At 40.7% G+C, this 18018-nt stretch overlaps 1 protein-coding gene across 1 annotated transcript in view; it reads right to left on the bottom strand.

Moving 5' to 3' along the window:
• Window positions 1-18018, bottom strand: part of WWC2 (WW and C2 domain containing 2) — a 185491-nt gene that overhangs the window by 53929 nt on the left and 113544 nt on the right. The window contains exon 5 of the mRNA XM_040966156.1: window positions 2950-3029. Coding sequence (XP_040822090.1) covers window positions 2950-3029 — 80 coding nt within the window. The remainder of the gene's footprint in view (window positions 1-2949; window positions 3030-18018) is intronic.

Here is an 18018-nt window from a genome sequence, read left to right as displayed (position 1 = left end):
ATCCCTGATTGTATTTTTTTCTACATGAATCCAACACCAGAAAGTTTATGCAAATTTAGGCCCTATAATATTTTAACAGTATTTTAATTCTTGATATCTAAATTATTTAGAATTTAATGTGAAACAAACTTTTAGTACAGAAATGAACTTTTATCATTTGAAAATAAAATGAAGTGAACTTCTCAGAAATATATTTTAACATGAAATGATAACAAGTTTAGCTTTTAGAAGGATTTAAAAACATGAAAATATCTGGGTCTCTACTGCTCTAAAGAAGGCTAATTAATAGGAACAAACTACCTCGGTGCAGTCCTGGCAGGAGAGCCCCCTCCCTGCCCCCGACCCTCCTGCCTTTTTCTCTCTCTACTATAAACATCTATTTTTTCCTTTCTTTCCATCCTTCTTCTTTTTTCCATTTCATACTTTTTCTCTCTTTTGACATAAAATAAAATACAGGCATTATCTGTTGCCTTTAAAAATCAACTATTGTTTTCTGTTCTTAATCTGAAAAGTACCCTTTTTTCTTTAAACATTTTAAAAATAGCTTTTGGCTTGATCTAATTCATACTCTGAAGCTAAATCTTTTCTAAAAGAAGAGAGATTTTCATTTGCATTCCTTCTCTGGGAAATGCGTACCCCGAGCCAACTTTCAGAGAATCTGCATATGCTCTCAGCGTGCTAAGCATCTCACCACTTCCCATTTTCATTTCTGAGGGCACACTGGAGGTGGCAAGATAGGAACGTACATCTTCCTAGTACCCATTCACACACAAGCTACACTGGCTTGCCTATGCCAAAGCTAAATCCGGGAGTACAAACTGAAATGAATAAGAGAACAAAACTATATTTGTTCACCAAACAAAAACTATTACGCAAAGTAAAAGGAAGGCTCAAATTTATACTACATTATAATTCCAGATTCCTGAAAAATATTCCATTCTATTGTGAAAAAGTGAAAAGCTAACAAAAGTCTGCAATAGGATTCTATTTAAATCTTTTCCTGAAATGGCTTCTGTCAAAGCCACAAATAAAAATCCCTTTACAGTTATACGGAATGTGATTTCTTAAATAGTCCACTCTGATTCAATCAATTAGCATTTGATGTTCTAGTAGCAGAGTGGTTAACACTTGAATGAAAACAGCTTTATTTTGTCTACAGTGAAGATCCACAGGAGAGGTCTCCCATGTTAGATACCATATCTTACTACTCTTGCTTCAAGGGATTAGAATCACTGCAAGAGAATGCCTCAATTTCTACAACAAATGCCTATTGTTTCCTTGTGGAATGTTATTGACAGATTCTTAAACATGCCTCAGATTCCTATAAAAACTGCTTACAAGCAAACTGCTTTAAAACAATAAGGCATTGTTACATCGGTATAACAAAAACAGCAAGTTTGGCTAACCTTTAATCTTGGGTGGTGACATGCGTTATAAGTTCACGTGCCTTAAAAATGTGTAACGTGTGGCTGAACATTCTGTGGCCCTCTTCAAAGTTTGTTTTCTTGCCCTACCTCCACCTCAAAGCCCTGCTTTTTGTTGATACCCAGTTACTAAATAACATATTTAGATCACTCTAGGTCTGGGAGGGAATGAGCAGAACTCTGTAAGAACCAGTTTCTTAGAACACTTTGAAAATCACCTGTGATCTCCTAAGACATACCCAGTGGAGAGCAGAGGCAGTGATTTTTAAAAGCTCCCCCAAATTACTCTCATAGGAAGTCAAGAACGCCTGGAAGAACAGCACCTAAAAGAGTATCAGGGTGATGATCACTCGGGGCAGTAAGCTAAAAAGGCAGGCTGAGGATCTGAAACTGGGTGCCTGGCTGGCAGGAGGTGGGGCGGTCAGCAGCAGTGACCGGGTATCCCCAGAGTGTCCAGCCACACAACAACTGCCTGCAGCTTGGCTATACCCAGTCAGCGACACCCAAAAGCTTTAATGAGGTAGGGTCTGTTGCCTGGAATTGTCCCAGATTTCCTAAGCAGAAAGCAGAATAGGTTTGCATGGGAAGCAGGATGGAGCTGGGTGGTGTTCCCAGAGTCAGCTTCTGAAACCTGCTTTGCATCTCTGAGGTGCTGCTGCTGCTGGGGGGAAGAACCAGGGCTATATGAGCATGAAACTAACCAGGGAAACCCCTGGAAATTCTGGGCTGGGGTACCATGGGAGGGACACAGAGCAGTTTAGAACCTCTGGGGAGGGTCACCTCTGGTCCTCTTGTGGGCATGAGGCTGTGAAGGCCTGAGACTTCCTGTCCCCTATGAGAGGTCCTGTGAGAAAGGGAAGCCCCTGTGTGTCTCACCACTGATGGCCATGCCCCACCAGCAGGGACACCAGGGCCTTCCAGAGGCTCAGCTCCCCTGGCAGCCAGCATTTTACCTAACCCACCCAGACACTATGCTGCTGACCCGAAGATTTCAGTACCAACCTGGACAGGACAGAGCAGAGTATGCTGTTGCCCCTTCGCCAACACCTACCTTGTTCTTACACCCCTGAGCTCAGCCCAGCCCAGGTTGGACAGTGCCTTGGCTGACAGAAGGGTAGTCCAAGGCCTCCACTCAAGGGCTTAGGGCAGCTGCGGGCTCACAAAGGGTCAAGTCCAGCCCACCTAACCTTGTCTCTGGGGTAGAATGTGAAGTGACACTCCCCATGCCATTCCACATCTTAAAGGAAGCTGGCCAGGGATCCAGGAGAGAGCAGCGCACTTTTCATTTTATTTTCTTTGGCTCGCCAGTGACTAATACTTCAAACTTTTTCAAAGTGTACAGGATTTTCCTAATTTTTTATGTTTGTTGGTTGACTTTTTTTGTTTTTAATTTCTGATGCAGAATTTTGAGTTTTTTACTTTGCTTCTTTGAGAACTCTCTTGTACCATCTATACTTCCATTTTCTTTGATTTGCTATGGAACTTTTACTCATTCTAAAGTCAATTTCAGTACTTTTATACTCACTGTTGTAATGTTTCAAAGCCTTGTTCTTTATAGAGCAGTTCTTGCTTCATCTGTGAGAGTTCTCTCTTCAGCTTTTTCACCTTTTAGAAGAAATCAATGGAAATGTTAATGGCTGTAAATTGCAATAACACACTTGTTTTTGAGAAATTAGTAAACAGATAAACATAATCCATTAGTGTAAATAGTTGGCCAGTTTTTCCATCACATAAATTCTGTGGAATATCTATGAATTATGTTTAGATTATTAATGGTGTTATGATGACTATTTTTTTTACAGCTCATAATTTTATTTAGCAAAATCCCAATGTGCTGGTCATCAACAGGGTCTCCAATTCGTGATGCACAGCCAATAAGGAGGGGGAGCAGTCAGAGCTTCCAGCCATGGAAGCTCTAATTCTAGAAGCCTGTGCTCTTTGCTTTTTACCCAGTGCTTTCCTGGCCACAGCCCCGTTCTTGGGTGTCCCGGCTGATGCTTGCCTCAGTACTTTGGTATTTTCTGTTCCTCCTCCTGGAAGTTCTTCCCATAGGTTCTAACTGAAACTGACTCCTTCTCATCTGCATGTCAGCTCAGACAGTCCTGCCGTAGTTACCTTCCCTGTGCTGTTACTGTTTTCTGCAGCTGGCAGTAGTTTTCAGGACCCCAGGTTCTCTGTGTTCTTGTGTACCAGCTGTTTCCCATGGAAAGGAAGCTCATTATACAGCCCATTCGTCTGGAACAGGACCCAACAGCAGCTGATCAATACATTTTTTTTTCTGTTTTCTTTTTTCTGCTGTTTTTCTGTTCCTCCATGCACATTTTAGGAGGAATGCACTCATGGATGAAACTCCCATAGAGCAGTGGGCCACTGCCCAACAGCCAGGAAGTGGGCAAGGCCAGCAGGGCTGGGATGTCAGGCATGATGTCGATGGTGCGAAACTGGGGGCTATACCTGCGCAGTGGGATGCTGTCGGGGCCCACGAGGAACTTCTCAAAGTTCCAATCCACATTGTTGCAGCAAACAGACACACAGAGTATATATGTGTGTGTGTGTGTATATATATATATATATATAACAATATTGAAATTGTCCATATCAGAAAAGTAGCACTCTGCTTTAACCATGCACTATGGTCATCATATGTGTGGCAATAACCTACTTCATATGTCAAGTTAGAGCCTTAAGTTTTCACATATCCTGTAATACAGTATTTCAGTGTCTTCTTCAATTTTTATCTTCTATTTATTTTAATCTTCCTTCAAGTGTCTGTTGACTTTCCACTGTGTGTCTAGTCCTGGGTTTGCACTGTGAAGAAAAGAGGCAATGGCCCCTGCTCTTTGTGGTTTTGACAGAACAGTAGAAAGCCAGATACTAAGCCAACATACCACACTACACCAGCTATTATTTTCTACAAGGAGGAGTTCAGGACACTCAGAGGCAGACAAAGGGAAGTGGGGCCTAATTTAGAGTGAGGGGTGGGTAAAGCTTATTGAAGGAAATGAGGTGTACACTGACAGGGAGGGTTAGTGGCACTTCCTCTGGTGAGGGTTGTCTTCAAAAACCCTCAACAACTCTCTGGGATTTAATGAATGCTACTGTTAACATATTACAGAAGGGAAGGAGTGGTATGAGGCAGGGCTGGAGAAGCCCTGAGGGGACAGTCTTGAAGCCATGGTGAGGATTTCTGAATCCTGTCCTACCAATAGTGAGAATTAAGGAGGAATTTGTAAGGCAAGACGTATTCTGTAATTTTACATGGATTCTGTGATGACTGTGTGGTAAGCCCAAGGCGCCAATTATGCCCCCACATGGGCTGGCATATGGGAACGTGCCCTAGAGAGCAGAGTCCAGGGGATTACATTTTGGAGGCAGAATCAACCAAACGTGGTAAGGAGCTCAACGTGGAAGGCCTGACTGTAAGATTTTTGCCTTGCCAGCTAGGTGGGTGAAAATGTTTACCAGAAAGTAAAAACACATTTGGAGGGAAAAATTCAGGACTTTCTGATGCACAGGGAATTCAAAAGCAATTGAAGCAAGGTCTTGTTCAGAAGAAATATCTGAACTAGAGATATAATAACGAGAGACAATGACTTTAAGGTGACATTTTAGATGTATGAGAATAAATAGAAGGGGTGTACACCAAGCCACAAATATCTATAGTATTTCAAAGGTTATTAAGGGAATGGGTAAGATACACTGTGAAGGGTCCAGCGGCGTGGCCTAGCAGCTAAAGTCCTCGCCTTGAACGCCCCAGGATCCCATATGAGCGCCGGTTCTAATCCTGGCAGCTCCACTTCCCATCCAGCTCCCTGCTTGTGGCCTGGGAAAGCAGTCGAGGACGGCCCAAAGCCTTGGGATACCCGGAAAGAAGTTTCTGGCTCCTGGCTTTGGATCGGCATAGCATCGGCCATTGTGCTCACTTGGGGAGTGAATCATCGGGTGGAAGATCTTCCTCTCTGTCTCTCCTCTCTGTATATCTGACTTTGCAATAAATAAATAAATCTTTAAAAAAAAAAAAAGATACACTGTGAAGTAGTAGCATGAGAAGTAGGAAGGAAAAAGGAGTAAAATAGGATCTAAAAGAACAAAGTTCAGATACACGTTTGATGAAGAGGTTCAGGCCCTGCCCAGGACACTCACAGCCCTAATATGAGAGCCTAGGTTTGAATCCCAGCTCTCCTTCAGATTCTCGCTTCCTGTTAGTTTGCAGTCTGAGACCAAGCAAGTAATGACCCAAGTACTTATGTCCTTGCCACCCACATGGGAAATCTGCATGGGGTTCCTGGCTTCTGCCTTCCCGGGGCATAGGCCACACCTGTGTTTCCACAGCATTTGAGGACTGAACCAGCAGATGAAAGATCAGACGTTTAAATAAAAGCAAATAACAAATAAAAATTTAAGAGACAAAAAGAGGAAGGCTAGGCACTAGGAGGAATAAAATGTTGTCAGTCATGTTTCCATACTTTATAATACAGTACTCTGGATAAAGTAGATATTCAACAATTGATCTGGTGTGTTTATCTGTGTGTTTACCAGTTAATACCCTAAGGTGCTTACATTTTAGTAGGGGAAAGAAATACAAATATTTATATTTGAAGGTCCAATTTAGACCTACAGGAGGTACAAAAATATATAATGAAACTGCAGTCCAAAAGAGAATTATCTAGGGCTAAGAGATAAGGTCTGATCTCCTGGAAAAGGAAACAGCTGAACTGGATTTTGAACTGGATTTCTCTCTACTGGTTTACTTTCCAGATAGCCACAACAGTCACAGCTGAGCCAGGCTGAAGCCAGGAGCTTAAAACTTCTGTTTCTCCCACATAGTTACAGGAGCCCAAATGGAGCCATCTTCCATTGCTTCCCCAAGTCATTAGCAGGGATCTGGATCTGAAATGGGGTAGCTTCATCTGAGTCTCCCATTGGGTGGATTTCTCTGCTTTTCCCAAATGGAGCAGCCATGACTTGAACCAGCACCCATATGGGATGTCGGCATCAGCACTGCAGATGGTGGTTTTACCCACTATGCCATAATGCCAGTCCTAAGAGAGCTCAGTTTTAACAGTAGACCACTATCATGTTAAAAGAGCCATCCATAAGCAATAGCTTGTTCCACAAGTACTCCTATTTTCAACAAAATCAAGCATGGATTTTAAAGGAGAAACTGTTCTCAAGTGTTTTTTTTTTTTTTGCCAAAAAGAGAGTAACACTTTCTTTTTTAAGTCACACAAATTTAGAAAACCACTTAAAGGCCAACATTAATTTGTCTTTACCTTAGGAAACACAAATGATTTTTTTTAAATGGTGCTATTGAACCCACTCAAAACAAATGAATTAGGGCAATTAATGTATCTCAAGACAAAGAAAAAAAATTCTACCTAAAATCACTTGGATCATGATGACCACTGGTGTTTATAATTGTCCACATACCACAAGAACTATAGCAGCATGGCTGTCAACAGTCATGACATGGAAATTACTTCAATGTCTGTGCACTAAGGAACAGAGAAAGGAACTGTTGTAATGCTCACACAGCAACATATTATTCAGGTTTTAAAGAGCAAGAGAAAATCCTGCAATTTGTGACAACACGGATCAACCCTGAGGACAATATGCTCCGTAAAACAAGTCAGTAGCAGAACTTATGATTCCTACTACACGAAGTGTCCAAAATAGTGAAACTCGCAGAGCAGAAAGTAGAATGGTGATCACTGGGGGCTGAAGGCCAAGGCAAACGTAGAGTTTTTCGATGAGCAGGAAGTTTCAGCTGTGTACGATGAGTAAATTCTGCAGATGTGTTGTGCAACCTTGAGCATGCACCTACCAATACTGTACTATATTTTTACAAATTTGTTAACTCAAATTTAAAACTCTAAAATGGACCTTTGATGAACTTCAGACTATTTTTTGTTCAAGTGATGTGCGTGAGACTTTATGTTGGGCTGATGGCTGTGAGATGCTAACGTGGCACTCGTGGTTTCCACATCAGCAAGTTTACCCAGGGCTGGCTATGAGCTGCTGCTTGTTTTCTGCTGGGTCTTTTTAGAGGACTAGCCAAATGATTCTTAGCTTCCAACTAGTAATGTGTTTCATTTTGTTAACCATGAAAAAGTTCATTTTCATTGTACTGCTAAATACAAAGTTATTTACAAAAATAATTTGTTTCTAATTGCGTTTGGTATTTTTATTGGAAAATTGTATTTACCGAGAGGAGAGACAAAGATCTTCCGTATGTTGATTCACATCCCAAGCAGCTACAATGGCCAGAGCTGAGCTCTTCCAAAACCAGGAGGCAGGAACTTCTACCAGGTCTCCCATGCAGGTGCAGGGTCCCAAAGCTTTGGGCCAATCTCAACTGCTTTCCCAGGCCACAAACAGGAAACTGGATGGGAAGTGCAACAGCCGGGATACAAACTGGTGCCCACATGGGATTCTGGCACAGGCAAGGCAAGGACTTCAGCCACTAGGCTACCACACCAGGTTCAGACCCAGGAGAATTTTTTTAAGCACAATTACAAACACTGTAGTTATGAATGGCAAATGTGAATGGCAAATGCACCTAAGATCAAAGACAAACAGTAAAATCTATGACCCTGACTCGTCCTATATTCCATTTAATTCAAAGATAGGAATAGCTGCCAAGCCCTGCAGTCTGCATTTTCCCTGATGTACTACACTCAAGTTTCTGCAGCTGCAGCCAACCACTGATTTTTACAGACTATTTCTATGGAATCAAAAGTCATAATCCAAGCACTAAATTGGGAGCTAAGAGACCCATGACTTTTGCACATTTCTCGCTTTCTATACCAACTACCCTAGAGCAACTGACATCTTAAATTGACTTCAAAGTTGTTTCTGAAAACCAGAAACATAGTGTGATTAAATGAAATAAGATTAGAAATCAGTTTCTTACCACCTCTTACGTTATTCCAGAGTAATAAGTTTATTTTAAAAGAAAAAGAAGATAACAATGAAGTCAAAGTAGATTCTAAAACTTGTAGACTTCGGAAGAATCACAAGGAGGGAAGGCTTCACAAGTTGGCCTTAAAAATTAATTTTGCAGCATTAAAGCTCTGACAAGCAAAATGGTATTCCAGTAACGACTCTTTGTTCATCATTTTCTTTCTTTAAAGAAATGATCAGGGCCACGTGTTGTAGCATAGCGGCAGAGTTATTGAAAGGAGACAGAGAAACATATATTCCATTCACTTGTTCACTTACCAAATGTTGGCAACAGCCAGGGCTGGGCCCCGCCAAGGCCAAGAGCTTTCGCTGGGTCTCCCATGTAAGTAGCAGGGGCCCAAATACTTTGGCCATGTTTCTCTGCTTATTCAGGTTCATTAGCAGGGAGCTGGATCAAAAGTGGAGCAGCCAAGATTTGTACTGGCATCTCAAGTAGGGGCTTAACTGCTATGCTACAACACCTGGTCCTGATGATTTTCTTTAAAGGCGACTTCAGGGATGAGTCGATATGGTGAGAGTTGGAAGTGGTAGGCACAAGAAAATATTTCCAGAAGGAGCTATTGCATTTAGTGTAACCATTAAAATGACTGGGTTTACTTTTCTACTGGCTTTCCAATGGTCAATTTTCTCCGCAGCTTTTCTACTACTTCTATCCAAAAATCCTTTCAAGTTAACTACATTTTCTGACTCCTTTTTACTTCTACTGGCTTAAAAGTAAAACCTGTTGTTTTTCAGTAATTACTCTAGAACAGGAATTAGCAAACAAGAACTTGTATGTCAGATCTACCATGTGGTCTTTTCAAAAACAAACAAAAAATGGCCCATGAGCTAAGAAGACTGTCTTTTTAAAAACAATTTTCCCAAAAATGTGAAAAAGCAAAACTGCAACAGAGTATGGACATGGCTTGCTGTATTTACTCTCTGCTGCAGCAAGAATAAATTATCAAAAAATTAGTACCCTGCATTTACCCTCTCGAGCTCTGATTGAGGTACACAGAGATGAAATGAGAGAAATCAGATAGGCAGCATTCTCACCGAAGGCTCGGGGGAAACGCCTAACTTAGAAGAATTTGGTTTCTTGTGGTTCTGTTCCCTTGCTGGCAATTAGCTAGGCTGCTCTCAGTCTTCTTTTACATGGGTCATCTAGCAATAGTGCACTGAGTTCCCCTCAGGCTGCCACAAGTGACTTCCCCTTCTACAACCAACCAGACAAGCTCTGCTTTCTATTTCACCAGAACAATCCATCTTTAGGCCAACCATGCCATGTAAAGTCATCCAATTATAGCCTAGTTATTATGCAGGCATGTATGGCAGGGATGGCAAAACAGAAAATCTTGGAGGATGTCTTAGCATTCCATCTGCCTTATTTTTAAATTCTAAAGTATTTACCATTTGGATCTTTATATAAAAAATGTATCCACCTCTTCACTAGTGTATGAAACATGAGGCCTCCTATGAATAACATTATACTGCTTTATATATCTGGTATGTCTTATAAAAAGTATCCTTCCTGCATCCAGCGCGACAGCCAAGTGACTAAATCACCCGGGCAGCCCCGCTTCCTGTCCAGCTCTCTGCCTGTGGCCTGGGAAAGCAGTCGAGGACGGACCAAGGCCTTGAGACCCTGTGTCCCCGCATCAGAGACCTGGGCGAAGCTCCTGGCTCCCAGCTTTGGATCAGCTCTGCTCCAGGTGTTGTGGGTGCTTGTGGGTAAACCAACAGATGAAAGCTCTTTCTCTCTGTATCTCTTCTTCTCCGTATATTTGCCTTTTCAATAAAAAGTAAAGCAAATCTAAAAAAGTATCCTTACATTTTCCCATCTTTCATGGTATCTTGATTGTAAATATTTTATAAACCCCAACATATTTCAGTTATTTTTGTTTAAGTAAGAAAATACAGTTAAAGAATTTCAAGTTATTGGCGTAGTTTGTAGTCACACCCTTATGACCTCAAACGTTTTTTTCATTATTTTATGTAGATCTAAATTTTTAAGTGGTATTATTTTCCCTCTGTCTGAAGATAGTACATACAATATGAAATACGGTATCTTAGTGGAGACCTTACATTTGTTTGTATGGAAGAAATTACTATATTGCTTATTCTTGTTGTAAATACATGTATTGTAAAACTTAACATTTGTTCATGTTTAAGTGTACAACTCAGAGGCATCTCCAGTACTTTTTTTACCAGCTCAGAGTTAAAAAATAACTCATTTTCCTCTCTCCATTTTCTATTTTTTATGAATCTGTTTATTGGTGTCTGATTTATCTCATATGGCTTCACCTTTTCAAGGTTTACCCATATTGGAATACAGATTAGAATTTTATTAATTTTAACACTGAATAATGTTTCATTGTAGGTCTATAACATATTTTGTTGGTCCATTCATCTGTGATGGACAGATGGGTTATTTAATGATTAATTTTATGTGCAAACTCAGTGTGTTTTTGGATGAGATGCACTTTCAAGTCAGTGTACTCTGGTAAGCAGACTGCCCCCAACTGGACCTCCTCCAATCAGTGCAGGGCTGGACTGGAACAAAAAGACCAACTTCTTCTTAATAAGTGGCCATCTGTGGCAGCTGTGACTTTGGACTTTCCCTGCACAACAGACAGACTCTGCTAAGTTGCCACCTGCTGGCCTGCAGACTTTCCTGCCTCACCAGCTCTGCTGGAATTCAGATTGCAGGCTTGCAGACTGTAACTGCACCATCAGCTTTTGCAGGTTTTGAGTTTGTCAGCCCACATTGCAGATTTGAACTTGCAAATCTTCTTAACTGTATAATCACATTCTTTGTGACAAATTTCTTTAACCATAATACAACACACACACACACACACACACACACACACACACACACACAGACTCCTCAGCCCTACTGGTTGTTCTGTTTCTCCGGGAAAAAAAGCTAATTATCTTTTTTTGTTGTTGTGTTTTTGTTTGTTTGTTTGTTTATGACACTGTTTAATAGGCACTGGGGTCTCACTTCCCCCTCCCCAAGCTTCCTCACCTCCCCACCCTTTTCCCCTCCAGTCTTACAATGGGTGCCTTTTGTGAACTTTCACAAGTTCATCATGCTGTCAGAGGTGTCTCCCAACAATGTAGACAATTATTAGCTATGTCACTGTGGGTCCATCCTTGTACTGCATGCATGAGGACATACTTCTCTCTGCTTCCACCTATGAACATATCCTGAGTAATACTGCTCTGAGCACTGTTGTAAAAGAATCTGGGTCCTTGCTTTCTATTTTTGATAACTATTTTCTCAAATATTTAATATGGCCTTATTATAAAAATATTATAAATTCTTTCTTCTAGTTCTTCTAAAAGAGAAATATGCAGTACACAATAATTTTCCATGGTCCCCCTACAGTGCAATAGAACACCAAAGCTTCTCACTCCTATAGAACTGTACCATGCTATCTTTGAGTCATGCATTCCCTATTGCTCCATCTCCTCATCTTCAGCCTCTGGTAACCACCATGAAACTTCTAACTGCTGTGTGATCAACCTTTTGAGACTCCACATGAAAGTGAAATCACATGCAACTTTATTCTGTGTTTGGCTTATTCCACTTAATAAATCACCTCTAGTCCCATCAACTTCGTTGTAAATGACTGCACCCTTGTGGTGGCTAGGCAGTACTCCAGTGTTTGAGTTCTGAGTGAATGCACGTCTGTGTGGTACATGTTCTTCATCCACTCATCAGCTGATGAACACACAGGCTGTTCCACTTCTTGGCTGTAGAAACAGTACCTCAGTGAGCAGACAATCTGCTGGTAGCTGGATTTTACTCCTTCGTGGCACAGCTGCATCATGACAGGTCCACTTGTGGCTTTTTGGGAGGAATCTCCATATTCTTTTCCACAATGGCTGGATTAATTTACATTCCCACCAACAGTGTGCCAGGAGTCCCTCTTTTTGTCTTTTTGAGAATAGCCAATCTAACTGGAGCGAGGCGATATCTCACTGAGAGTTTGATTTGCATTTCCCTAATGATTAATGATGCTGAGCACTTTGGCCATATACCTATTGGCCATTTGTATGATTTCTTTTGAGAAATGTCTGTTTAGATTTATTGCCCACTTAAAATTTGGATTGTGGGGGCTATAGAGTCATTTGAATTTCTTTTGCTGTTTACTAACCGCTTGTCAGGGTACACATTACAAATATTTTCTCCGATTCTGCAGGCTGTCTTTTCACCCTGTTGTTTCCTTGACTGTGCTGGAGGCTTTCTAGTACGATGAAATTCCACTTGTCTGTTTTTGCTTTTGTCTCTTATGCTTTTGAGGTCTGATCCAAGAAAAAAAAATCTTTCCTCATTTCAATAACTTGAAGCATTTTCTCTGTTTTCTTCAAGTGGTATCCAAGTTTCAGGCATTGCTGAGATTGGCTTTAAACAGCTATCTGTATAAGAACCTGACATGCTTTTCTTTTTAAATCCTTCCTGCAGTTTTCTTATTTCTTGCAAGAAATTTAAAAGGAGAGGCTGTTATAGCTTATTGTGGCTATTATATTTACAAAGTGTCTTATAAAGGTAAGAACTGTTAAATAGTTAAAATTCAGGTATTTAATCCGTTGATTTTTTTTTTTTTTTAATGTGGTAGGATGTGTAGTGGGGCTGGTCCCATACTTCATTCTTCTACCTGTGGCTATCCAATTTTCCCAGCAAAATTTCCTAAAGAGATTGTCCTTTTCCAACATTTGTTTTCATTTATTTTTTATTGTTTTAAAGATTTATTTATTTTTATTACAAAGTCAGATATACAGAGAGGAGGAGAGACATAGAGGAAGATCTTCTGTCCATTGATTCACTCCTCAAGTGACCACAACGGCCGGTGCTACGCCGATCTGAAGCCTGGAGCCAGGAACTTCCTTCCAGGTCTCCCATGTGGGTGCAGGGTCCCAAGGCTTTGGGCTGTCCTCCACTGCTTTCCCAGGCCACAAGCAGGGAGCTGGATGGGAAGTGGAGCTGCCGGGATTAGGACCAGCACCTATATGGGATCCCAGTGCGTTCAAGGCGAGGACTTTAGCCACTAGACCACAGCACTGGGTCCCAACATTTGCTTTTAGTACCTCTGCTAAAGATCAGGTGGCTGCAGACATACAACAGCTTTGCTCCAGAGTCTGTCCTGTTCCACTGGTCTGTGTGTCTGTGTACAGCCTAAATTAGGCTGTTTCCATTGTTACGCATTTTAAAGTCAGATAGTGTTAGGCCCACTGCTTTATTTTGGTTACTAGGAATTTTTCGTGGCTCCCTAAAATCTTAAGTACTACTTCTTATTTTACTTCTAATAACAGTGCTCCTGATGGATCGGAAGTGATTCAAATCTCACTACTAGTTCTGATTGGCTTGGACCTAAGGACTGGTGATGTTCAACAGTTCTGCAAATGCTTGTTAGCAACTGGTATATCTTCTTCGGAGAAAACATTAAATATAGTACCTTATCTATCTTCAAAGTGGACTATATTTCTTTTTCCTTTTCATTTCAAAAGATATCTTCACTGGATATAGGAAACTAGTTTGACATTTTTCCTTTTAGTTCTGTGGAGATATCACTCCATTTTCTTACAGTTTGCATGCATTCTGAAAAATAGTCTGTTTTCTTTGTATATTATAATCTTTTTTCATGGGCTACTTTTAAGATTTACACTAATTTTCAGCAATGTACCCTGATGCAATCATTCCTGTTTTTATTCTGCTAAGGGTTTGTACAGCTTCCTGTACCCTTACACTTACAGTGTGTATGTGTGTGATTCCCTGCCCCTGTTCTTCAATGGAGTCTGAATTTCACACACATTAAATTAGCTGATTCTAAAATAATATATACATATATAGGTGATACCATACCATGGGATACTGACGTACTGTGAACTTTCCTCAGGCTGCTTTTTCCTCTGCAATTCAGTTTGGATGGTCTTCTGACTTGCTGTTTCTTCTTCTTTATTTATCTTTTTTTTTGGTGGCATATAAACTGCTGTTAACTCCTCTCAAGGCTATTTTTTACTCTGTGATGCACTTTTAATCTGAAGAAGTTACATTTTTAAAAACCATCTTTATTTCCTCTCCACAATTTTAATGCATTCCTTTAAATTCTTGAATATATGTAAAACACTGCTATTATAAATCATGTTTGTAATTTTTTCTTTCTATTATGGGACATACTTTCCTATTTCTTTGCATCCCTGATAATTTCTAACAGCTTCATTGACGTACACTGGTAAATAACAAAATGAACATGTTTAAACTGCAACTTTGGCAAGTGTTGACATGTGTACACAAATGAAGCCATCAATACAGTTAAGATGAAGACTACACCTCCCACTCTTGAGCAGTTTCCTCATATCCCTGGGATTCCCTCCGTTCAGTCCCTCCTACTCCCCTTAGTTCCAGTTTGAATGAAAAACTTTAAACAAATGCCAGCCGTAGTGATTTTCAAAATATTGTTGCTAGATTCCATCGCATTTTCTTAAAGAGCAGTGAATTTTATTATGACACACAGTTAAATCACTTTAAATCAATTTGATCTCAACATAGCTTACTTATATATTTGTAAGAGGGGGATGGGAGAGTCCAAAGCACCCTTAATTTAGTCCTAGATTAATCTGAATTCATTATTAATGCATTACTATTTTGATGTTCTCAAGGCCCCTACGTAGTGTCCCATGTCTTAGGAGTTCCCTCCACTGTGCGTATGAACTAGTCCCAATCCTCTAAAAGATCGGGAATTGCATGTCTTACCACTTTCTTTCCCCAGTGTTATGGTGTTTTATACTATGGCTTAGTCAGCACTGTATCAGAGACCTGAGATGATCCCGCTAGAAATCCCCAGAGTTTGTTCATTCCTGCTTTCCTTTCTCCCTTATATTCCCCCATCTCCAGTTACCTGCACATTCCAGCCACTTCTCTCAACACATATTTTCCAAAGCACAGTACATTCCCAAAGCACTGACGGTTCTCCTTCAGTTGGGGATTATATTCCTCTACTGCCTGTCATCCAAGGTCTGAAAACTGTTGTTTCATAGATTATGTCCAGTACTCTCTGCTATGTAGATCAATTCCTGTCATTGTTAATTCTTCATGGGCAAAACAGAAATCAGTTGGCTATTTTAAAAAATATTAACATGATTTCAACAGCCTGAAATTTAGGCAAAATATCTTCCCAATGAACCAATTCATCAACATGTCACTCTTTATAAAGGTGTAGCATCAAAAACTATAAGCCAACTGACTAATCTCCAATCACACATTTCTTTTCCTTTATACCTTGAAAGAGCTAAGCCCTCTGAGGAAACAGAAGCTGATACTGTGTCTATTAGGCTTGGGTCTAGAAATAAATATGGTAACGAAGACACTGAAGATTGTAAAATGCCTAAAATATAAACAGCTGTTTCATACTCTTAGTGCTTCGTTGTTATGACCTTGGGAGATTGATTCTCTCAAAATTTAATGTGAATATGTTAGGTTGAATGTATTGTATATGTTAGGTCCAGACAAAGTACAGAAATACAGGCAAGTATTGATTACACATATTCAGTATAACAACTTTCTCTCATATAGTTCCAACAAGTTTTAACTCCCACACCCTCCAAAACGTGACAGAATGGACTTAGAAGAACAGGATCATTTGAAATTGATCACCTATGAATGATTATTTTATAGCCAATTGGTTTGCTTAGTTAGTAAATTCTCTACCAGCAGAGGATGCATTTAATTTTATAAAAGTCCACATGGGCCCGGCGTGGTGGCGCAAGTGGTTAAGTCCTCGCCTTGCACGCCCGGGATCCCATATGGGCGCCGGTTCTAATCCCGGCAGCCCCGCTTCCCATTCCAGCTCCCTGCCTGTGGCCTGGGAAAGCAGTGGAGGACGGCCCAAAGCTTTGGGACCCTGCACCCGCGTGGGAGACCCAGAAGAGGCTCCTGGCTTCGGATCGGCATAGTATCGGCCGTTGCGGCTCACTTGGGGAGTGAATCATCGGATGGAAGATCTTCCTCTCTGTCTCTCCTCTCTGTATATCCGCCTTTCCAATAAAAAATAATAAAAATAAATCTTTAAAAAAAAAAGTCCACAGCATGATGGATATAAGTATTTTAAGAATCAAAATGCAGATACCCTCATTGTGTTGAAGCAGTAGAACTGTTGCCTGCAGCACCAGTTTTCAATATGGATGCCAGTTCCAATCCCAACTGCTCCATTTCTGATCCTGCTCTGCTAAATGGTCTTGGAAAAAGCAACAAATAACCTAAGATTTTGGGCCCCTGCCACTCATCTGGGGTAAATGGATGAAGCTCTTGGCACCTGGCTTCAGCCTGGCTCAGCCCTGGCCATTGACAATCATTTGGGAAGTGAACTAGCAGGTAGAGAAGATCTCTCTCTCTCTGTCTCTCTCTGTCTCTCTGGAACTCTTTCAAAATAAATAAATCTTCTTTAAAAAAAGAATTAAAATGGAGAGGTTGCTTTACTAGGTGAGAAGAATCTGTTTCCTCACCAATGACACATTGTCAATGAAGGATTTATTGTTGAGCATTTATTGCTTAGCCTGCAATACAGTGCCCTTCAAAGTTAAAAAAAGACCAAAATCACTACAAAGAAGCAAAATATTACAAAATCAATAAATGTGAGTGTCACAGTTTTATTCTATTCAAACTCTGAGTGTGCTTTTAAAAAGTCATTATTGTGCGAAGGATTTTAAACACTCAATTTTTATCAGCATGTCACCACAGAGGTAACATCAGTTCTTGTCTTACGGTAAATCTTGCTATTTTTTTTAAAAAAGGATTCACTGGAAAAGCAGATATATAGAGAAGGGGGAGAGAAATAGGAAGATCTTCCATCTATTGATTCACTCCCCAAGCAGCCACAACAGCCAGAGCTGAGCCAATCCAAAGCTAGGAGCCAGGAGCCTCTTCTGGGTCTCTCACATGGGTGCAGGGTCCCAAGGCTTTGGGCCATCCTCACTGCTCTCCTAGGCCACAAGCAGGGAGCTGGATGGGAAGTGGGGTGCTAGGATTACAACCAGTGTCCATACAGGATCCTGGTGCATGCAAGGCAAGGATTTTAGCCAACAGACTACTGGGCTGGGCCACTGTTTTCTTTCTTTTGCAAATGAGAGTTAGGTCATATTATTCCTAATTTCTTCTAAAATTCTCTTAAGTTTACTGCATTATTCTCTTCTTTAAGGCTTATTTATTTGAGAGAAACAGAAAGAGAATCTTCTTTCTTCTAGTTCATTCCCCAAATGGGTGTAAGGACCAAGCCTCGGACAGGTCACAACCAGGAGACTAGAACTCTGAGGGAGGCAGCAGCTCAAGTGCTTAAGCTAATGTTCACTGCTTTTCCAGGAGCATTATGATCAGGCAGCTGGGTCAGAGTGGAACAGCTGGGACTTGAACTGGCACTCTGATACGGGATGCTTGTGTTGCAAGCAAGGGCTTTAAGCCACTGGGTCATAATGCCAGTGCCTGTTTTACTATTTTCTTCTTTTTTTTTTAAAGGTTTATTAAGAAGTCTTTATTAACCAAGCTTGGTGATAATAGAGCACACTAGAAATAGCAAACAAGTCCATATGGCAATCCAACCAATCATAACCCAACCAATCATAATCCAACCAAACATAATCCAAACATAAT

This window comes from Ochotona curzoniae, unplaced genomic scaffold (assembly GCF_017591425.1).
Source record: "Ochotona curzoniae isolate NIBS_2020 unplaced genomic scaffold, NIBS_Ocur_1.0 scaffold_4505, whole genome shotgun sequence".
Classification (NCBI taxonomy): Eukaryota; Metazoa; Chordata; class Mammalia; order Lagomorpha; family Ochotonidae; genus Ochotona; species Ochotona curzoniae.
The sequence above is the reverse complement of the archived record's forward strand: the minus strand, read 5'-3'. Positions and strand labels throughout refer to the sequence as shown.